General features: G+C 33.0%; 1 protein-coding gene across 1 annotated transcript; it reads left to right on the forward strand.

Annotated features, from left to right (window-relative positions):
* Nucleotides 1-6864: 6864 nt before the first annotated feature.
* On the forward strand, nucleotides 6865-8799 carry LOC113781274 (disease resistance protein RPM1-like). The gene is made up of 2 exons (XM_027327183.1): nucleotides 6865-7779; nucleotides 8505-8799. Exons 1-2 carry the CDS (start codon nucleotides 6956-6958, stop codon nucleotides 8536-8538), a joined length of 858 nt encoding a protein of 285 aa, XP_027182984.1. The 5' UTR covers nucleotides 6865-6955; the 3' UTR covers nucleotides 8539-8799.
* Nucleotides 8800-9132: the final 333 nt, after the last annotated feature.

Consider the following 9132-nt stretch of genomic DNA (forward strand, 5'->3'; position numbering starts at 1 on the left):
ATCACATGCAACGCAATGAAAGCATTAGAATTAGTCCAAAGGAAGGGAAAAAATATGCTTCACGAATGGTCCTACAACAACGAAACACAAAACAATAGATAATGATGAACCACCACAAACCAGTCCAAAGACAAGCAAAATCACCTACACCATCAATCCTAATCACCAACCGGAGTAGAAAATCATCCAAAATTTCAGTTAAGTCACCGAAAAAATAAGGCTTAAATATTAAAACATGTCATAATCAGTGTTTAGCATTCAAAAATTGTGTAAGATATAGGGGGTTTGGGACAACAAAAGGGGACAATTAGGGCTGGGCAATGAGAGGTACGGAGGAATGGAAGTGAGAGTGGTAAAGAGAGGAGATTGAACAATACGACAAAGCAGGGGAAAATCAAATCGTGGAAGGAAGAATTCTAGGATGAAAATATGTTGGAGACTACCTGAAATCTCAGATCTGAAATTTTGACGGGCCATTTTCACTTTGCCTTCCAGTAAGACCCCTTTCTCTACTCCAACTGAGATGCCCATTCACTCTAATCCACTAAAGTAGAAGCCTACAATTTTAAAAAGTTTATCTTGCGATTGTTAAATTGACCAAAAATGCAAGAAAAAGGCAATTGACAAAACAGAGATGAAAATAACATATCTGCTTAAAAAACCTACACCATCGCTTTTTCTTGAAGTCTGCCATTGCATCGGAAGGGTCTTTAAAGTGTGTCCATGATTGTATAAATTCAGATCTGGATGCTAGAGAGGAAGAGGGGAACCATATGTCTACGGAAAACTGAAAATTGATAGAGAGGGAAAGAGAGATAGAAGGAGAAAGGTGCAGGGGAGGTTGCGATTGAACTTTCGAAGGCTCTGATTGAGAACAATATATTTGGGAAAGTAGCCTTGCAAGTATAGAAGGCTTGGAATTCATGTGGTGCTGCGCTTAACAAGTGCTGTGCCTGGAATGGTTAAAAAATTTTCAATGCGCAGCTCTGGTAAAAATTGAAAGGGAGCAAAATTTTGAAATTTTCACAAAAGAGCACCCATAATTTCTCACCAATAACATAAACTTTGGCCCACTAGAATCAGTATTTGGAGGGAAACTTTCCCGCACTCATTTTGGTGAGAATTTTAAGCGAGAAAAGTCTTTGCCCTCGCAGAGTATGTGATGGCGCCAATTTTTGGTGAGGCATTGTCCTTTTCCTTGCTATAAGCCTCTTAATAGTGTCAAGTTTTCTACTTCTTGCTAAAGTTGTTGTCACTAATACCCTTTTTTGTTGTAGTAAATGGAGGAAAGCCATAAAAAATTGATGTTTTATTAAAAAATATTTTTTTTCATTCGATAAATAAATTTATTTATGAAAAAATGGGTACTCTGTTCTTATAATAGAGGAAAACTATAAAGAGTTGATATTTTATTGAAAAACGGGTTCATTTTTATTTTATTCGGTAAATAATATTTTTTTTAGAAAAATGGGTACTATATTCTTATAATGGAAGAATGTCATAAAGAACTGGTTTTTTATTGAAAAAAGAGTTTATTTTTATTTTATCCGATAAATAAATTTATTTATGGCAAAATGGATACTCTTTTCTTATAAGGGAGTAAAGCCATAAAGAGCTGATATTTTATTGAGAAACGGGTTCATTTTTATATTTTTGATAAATAATTTTTTTATTCCATAAATAAATTTATTTATGACAAAATGGGTACACGGTTCTTATAATAGAGGAAAGGCATAAAGAGTTAGGATGTTATTGAAAAATGGGTTTATTTTTATTTTATCCGATAAATAATTTTTTTTAGGAAAATGGGTACTCTATTTTTATAATGAAGGAAAGTCATAAATAGTTCATTTTTTTTTTATTGAAAAACGGGTTTATTACAATTTTATTCCAGCCAACTGCGACCCATTTTCCCACTAACCTAAAGTAGACGGACTAAATCATTGAGTTTGTTAACCACAGTCAACATTAACACAGAAGTAGCTGACTCAAATAACTGAATCCTTTATGGCTTATACCAAATCAATACTAGGAAGCTTATTTGAAATAAGAATAAAATATTTTATAAATGATTAAAATTTAGTACATTAGTTAGTAAGTACTCGTAACATACTTGTATAATACATGATTATATGTATAATTTAATATTCTTTTGTACTTATATATTTTAAAATATTCTGTGAAAAATATATTGACCTTTCACATAACCTTAGAAAATAATAAAATTTTATCGTATTATAAAATAATAATTTTATCTTATTATATTCATAAGTGTTAAACTATAAAAATTGTGATATAGAAACAATTGATATTCTACATGTAACTAGAAAGATTTGTTGTTATTATTATCCAAACTTTCAAACTTTTCAAAAATTGAAAATGATTACAAACTTACTTTTCTACAATTAGTATAATTTGTTAGTTAGCCAAAATTCTAACAAAAGGCAAGCAAATGCAACTTGTAATCAATCCATTCTGATGCATGTAAAAATAAGGTAGCATTGTGCAAATAAATAAAAAAATTCACTTTATATAGTTCGTTGTGACAACCAGGCTTATTCCCACATTTGTTTGAATTTTGATTACAATGGATATAACCTATTCCCTCCAAACCCCAAATTTTGAATTATAACATTCAACCAAAACATGCTCAAACTCTCAGGCTCGGTCATACAAGGACAACTAGTGTGAATATCCATACTACGCACGGTGCTTACATTATTAAAATAAATTAAAAGATTATACCATTTTAATTTGAAAAAAGTTAAAAAAATTATACCAACATAATTAAAATTTAAGATTTGACTAACAATAGTTCAAAATATGACAAAAACTGTAAATCATTCAAGAATTGTGTTTTTGCGAAAGATGAATCCTAAAATGATAATAATAATTTATATTAGAAAATGAATGATATTTGGATAGAAATAAATGTAATTGCATGTTTTATTTGATTTTCAAATGAAATACTTACCAATATTATGCATTCGGTTTGATAATCTTGTACAAAGGCGCGAATATTTTTTACACCAATCAACTTTTAGTATGAAAATTAATATTGGTGGTTTAATTAATTCTATTGAATTTTGAAGAATTCGTACTACAAAAAAAGTTCAGCAAGACTTGTATTTTTTTGAAGTGAACTTGCTGAATCTTTTTAAAATATTTCATTGGGATCACTATGGTGTGGGATTCGCTTTGTGATTAGTTATTTTTTTTCTTTGTAATCTTACAGGTTTGAAATTAAGATGCTGTTGAAATCAATAATGGAACCAATGGGGGCTAATGGAGGTCATAGCCCTCCTCCCCAAGTTTTAAAAATTTTAAATTATATAAATATTTGTGTAAAATAAAACTGGTCCTCCAAATTTATTATAATTTTAGTTTATATTATGAGAATATATAAGTATATATATGTACGTGTATGCGTGAAATAACTACATTTGGGTGGGATCACCATAGTGTAAAATTCATTTTGTGATAAGTTATTTTCTCTTTTGTAATCTTGCAGGTTTGGAACTAAGACGCTATTGAAATGTGTTTGGATAGAGTGTTATTTAAAATATTATTTGAAATAATTATGATAGCACTTTTTGTGATATGATGTATGTGAGATAAAAAAATGGATTGAAAAATGTGTTTATAATATAAGCAAAATATTATTTGAAAAAATCTGCTATCCAAACACTTCCAAACTAATAGGGGCTAATCGGGGCCATAGGTCCCTTCTTTTCAAAGTTTTAAAAATTTTAATTCATATTGTGTAAATATTTGTGTAAAAAAAAATTAGCCCTTCTAATTTTTTATAATTTTAGTTTATATTATGAATATATATATGTATATATATGTATGCGTGTGTGTGTGTGTGTGAATTAACTACCTTTGAATTAATTTTTTATTAAAATTTTTTTATTTTTTAATCCCTTTATAATTTGTGAATGATTGTGAGAGTAAAATATATTATGACAATAAGATACGTTGAATTGTGAAAATTGTAATTTAAACAGGCTACTAAATTTTGGATATTTGACTTTCGTAGTTGCGAATTTCTTAAATTAACGGTTAGTTATTACTATCAGTGATATGATAAGTGTCAGTAATAAATGTGAGATGTGAATTGAAATTTGCAGATATCATTTTACAGGGGTGGTTATTATCTGTTAGTTAAAGTTTAGGAGTTTGAATTTTACGGGGTAGTGAAAAAAACGTGCGGGAAATGTGGGAAAAATATGAGCATAATTATAGGATTTGTAGGAGCGGTTACATGATTAGTTAAGGGATAAACATTTTTTAATTATAAAAATGTAAAATTCTATTAAAATAGCATTCAAACTTTTGACAATTTTGGAAGCTCCCTATCCAAAACCCCCTCAACAATACATATAGATATACTAAATGATAGTTATGGTAGCGAAATAGTTTTTACCTAATATAACATGTTGTTGCACTTTTAGCGATCATTTGATTTATTGTTGGACCTATTCACCTAAATAGAATAACACCTAAAATCATGGAAGTAAGGGTTTGTTTGGATTGTGAATTATTAGAGATATTTTTACTGTAGCACTTTTTGTGATGTGATGTATGTGAGATAAAAAGGTAATTGGAAAGATAAAAAGGTGTGTTGAAAATTGTAATGATAATGTAAGCAAATATATTTTGGCAAATAAATCACAATCCAAACAAAGTTTCCTATCTAAAATAGTAAGTTAAGCCTAATAAATTAGTAACTTTTATACCTCAAAAGGTAAATTGGAATAAATATTAGATTTAATTTTTAAATAAGTAGATTACTACTTTATATCCCAAACTTACTTTTAAAAGAGTAAGTTTAGTTCAAATAATAGTAAGTTTTTATACATAAATAGTAATTCTTACTAATAAATAGAAATGTATAAAAGTATTTATCGAAAAAAAGTATAAGAACGGAGTACCTATTTTCCTTAAATAAATATTTATTTATCTGACAACATTATATTGAAATGCATTTTTCGATAATAAAACCAGTTCTATATGGCTTTCCCCTATTATAAGTAAAGATTAAACCCATTTTCCGTAGAGGCCCATTCATATATTCAAACGTGTGTTTCAATTTAAAAGTTTCAACTCTTTATGGCTTTCCTCTCTTACAACAACATAATACCCAAGGTGCCTTAAAGACACAATGTTTTATCAGATAAAATGAAAATAATCCCGCTGTTGAATAAAAGACCAGCTCTTTATGTCTTTTGGACCGTTACACGAACAGAGTAGCAAGGTGCCTTAAATAGAAATGTATTTATCAGAAAAAAAAAGTATAGTTAAACCCGTTGTCTTATAAACGACCAGCTCGTTATGGCTTTCGTCCATCATACGGTCAGGAGTACCCAATTTTCTTAAATTGGGTACTTCATTTATCGGAAAGCATACAAAATAAACACATCAGTGTTTATTAAAAGAACCCCACTTTTCAATGCTTTCGTCCGATTTCGCACTTCTTCCTTACTACTATGCATACTGTGTTTAGCTTACCCGCCAAGCTTCGCGCCTTTTTTCCCTGCCCTTACTTCAGCGTACGACCCCCTCACTTTGGAAGTTGCCTAATTTAGGCACTCCACATTTTACATTTGCAGTTGTAGTCCCCCAACACCCAACAGCCCTCCAGGTTGCAGGTAAAGAAGCCCTTTACAGGTGTCCATCACCCACACTTCTCCTATTATTTGTGGTCACAATCATACCGCAGCAACTTTCCACACCTCTTCTCTGATTCCTAAACATACTGCAGCAACATCCGAAGTAGAAGCAACCATACCAATTATACATATAAAAAAAAGAAGCAAACATAAAAAGCATGAAATCACGCTCAAGTGCACGCGTTTTTGTTATATATTACGCGTTTATTTCTAAAAGGAAAAGGTTTTGACACACACCAATGAACAACGACTTCTTACCCAATAAAAGCAGTCGACAAATAAATGCTAAATAACGACGACTTCATACCCAACGACAACTACTGGATAATGACGACTTCACAGTTCATACCTAACAAAGGCCGAAAAAAATACAAAAAAAAAGGAATGACTTTATTACAAAGAACAACGACTTCAGCCCCAAAGATTATATTGGACCATAGTTAATAAAATAACGTGACGGGTATAATATGAGATATTATATATATATATGCATATTATACTGAATTTTTTTGAAAAAACATGAGTAAAAGTTCGACATGTAAATATGTGTTCAAAAAAAATTACGCATATAAATTCTTACATGAATAGAATGAACATATTTGAATGTTACGGAACTTAAAAAAATGGATAAATTTACTATAATTGTCGAAGACTATACAATATTTATACCAATTTTAAACTTATTTTTATGTACGAGATGTTAAATTTATTAAAATTTTATCACTTTATCGCTTAGATATGTATATATCTATAGTTATTATGATATATGTCGCTGTTATTTTATATATTATTCAAAAAGTATATTATTATCCTTACTCAAATGTTAAAATTTTTTGAAAAAATTGAAATATAATTCGTGAAGTATAATAGATTAAAATTTTACTACTTGTTATATGCGGTAAATTGAAAAGTATAAGTATTCATCTTGATTTTCATGTTAAAATCAATTGGGGGAAGCAAGAAAGGAACAACGACTGAGCAGTCAAGTCCAGATTTAAGGCATTCAGCTACCCGTCTCCATCCATGGAGCCCAGTAACGCAAAAGAAAGTTTGATTTGTTGAATTCTACATGTCTATCTATATTCTAGCCACTCGATATTCTACGGACAGCTTAAATTCAAGCCCCACAAGTCGCAGAAAGGAAAGGACGACTTTCCTGAACATGATCTTGGTATTTCCAACAAGCTAGTTAACCCTCCCCTTTCCAGGAGAGAGAACAGCATACTTTTTCTTGTGATTGTTTTGGTAGGAAAACCAACTCCTGTGAAATTTATCCAAGGAATATGGCTGAGAGTGTTGTAGGCTTTCTAATTAAGCAGCTCTCCACCTTACTTTCCCAAGAGAGCACGCTTTTGGGTGGACTTCGACCAGATGTTCAGTTCATCAAAGATGAACTCGGCGACATGAATGCTTTCCTCAGACAAGCTGAAGCGAAGGAGGACAATGACTCTCAACTCCAACAATGGGTCAAGCAGGTTCGAGAAGTTGCTTATGATATAGAGGATGTTCTCGATGATTTTGCCTTCCGCTTTGCTCGTGGACACGCGGATGGATTCTTTGGCCGTGTTGAAAAGATCTACAGCTCAACAAAAAATCTGAAAGCCCGCCATCGGATTTCTTTGGAGATAAAAGATATCAAGGCCAGAGTTGTAGAGATTTCTGCAAGGCATCAGAGGTACCAGTCCTTGTATGGTACTCAAGAAATAGGCCCCCGCTCTTCGCACGTGGCAAACGCAGATTGTGATATTCGTGATCAAGCACTCCTGATTGAAGAGGCTAAGCTTGTTGGCATCGATCAGCCCAAAAAAGAGCTCATCTCCAAAATCCTTGATGACCATTCCCACTTGAAAGTAGTTTCAGTGGTGGGAATGGGGGGACTCGGTAAAACCACCCTGGCGAAAAAGGTCTACGATGATGCTGCAGTGAAGAAACAATTTCAGAGCCATGCTTGGATAACTGTTTCTCAAAATTTTCAATTCAAAGTCATCATCAAGAACTTGATTCAACAATTGTACGAGGAAATCAGACAGCCGGTCCCTCCGCAAGTGGATTCCATGGAAGGTATTAGGCTCAGCGAATTTGTCAGAGACTTCCTCAAAGAAAGAAGGTACATCCTTGTCCTTGATGATGTGTGGAGTCAAAATGCTTGGGAAACTATCAAATATGTATTTCCTGACTGCAATACTGCTAGTCGTGTTGTGTTGACAACACGAATTACCGATGTAGCTTCTGCATCCTGTTTGGCATCCCATGACTTTGTCCATGAGATGAAGCCCCTCTCTTATGAAGATTCTTGGACTCTTTTTTGCAATAGAACATTTCAAAGTAATGGCTGCCCTTCAAATCTAGAAAAAGTTTGTAGAAAAATACTAAAAAAATGTGAGGGCCTACCACTTGGAATTGTTGTAATGGGTGGTGTTTTGGCTTTGAAGGACAAGGACAGGATAGATGAATGGGAGATGATTTTTCGTGGCTTTGGCAGTGAGGTAGATGGTAGCGGTAAGCTTGATAGAATTAGAAAGATACTCTTACTTAGCTACAATGATTTGCCTCACCATCTCAAAAACTGCCTATTATATCTAAGTATCTATCCTGAAGATCATTCAATTGATGTCGAAATATTACTTTATAAATGGATAGCACTAGGATTTGTAGAAGAGGAAGATGGAATGACGGCCACTGACATTGCTATGAGATATCTAAAAGAACTCGTCAACAGAAGCTTAATCCAAGTTAAGGACACATGGTATGATGGCAAATTGAAGGAATGTGGTCTTCATGATATTTTGCGTGAAATCATTGTTTCAAAATCTAAAGAGCAGAGCTTCATAGCCATAATCACTGGATATTGCACAAGATGGCCTGACAAAGTTCGACACCTGGCAATCCATAACTTCACTGGTAAACCTCCACAAGGCTTCAGCAGCTTAAAGTGTCTTCGGTCCGTGGAAACATTCGGGTATGAAGAACCTCTCACAACTTCATTTTTGTCCAAGTTTTTATGTGGTGGTCCCAAGTTCCTAAAGGTTTTAGATTTAGCGGGAGCTGAACTGGACAACATCCCAAAGGAAGTTTTCAAACTATTTCATCTCAAGTTTCTAGATCTAAGTGGCACCAGAGTTAAAGTCATTCCAAAATCTATCGAGCAGCTTCAAAACCTAGAAGTTTTAAATATGTTCGGAACCACTATAACGGAGTTGCCCGTGGAAATTCTAAAGCTAAGAAAACTCCGTACCCTTGCCGTAGGCGGAAAGGGTGATTATTCAGATAACTTTGCACTTTGGGGCTTTAAATCTCCAGATGGAATTGGAAAGCTTACTTCCTTGGAGAGCCTTTCATGTATAGAAGTAGACAGTGGTAAAATAGTACGGGAGATTGGGAAGCTCGTTCAGTTGCGGCAATTATCCATCACAAAGCTGAGAAGAGAAGATGGAAAAGAGTTTCTCTACTCCCTCTCGAG

Source organism: Coffea eugenioides, chromosome 8 (assembly GCF_003713205.1).
Source record: "Coffea eugenioides isolate CCC68of chromosome 8, Ceug_1.0, whole genome shotgun sequence".
NCBI classification, from domain to species: domain Eukaryota; kingdom Viridiplantae; phylum Streptophyta; class Magnoliopsida; order Gentianales; family Rubiaceae; genus Coffea; species Coffea eugenioides.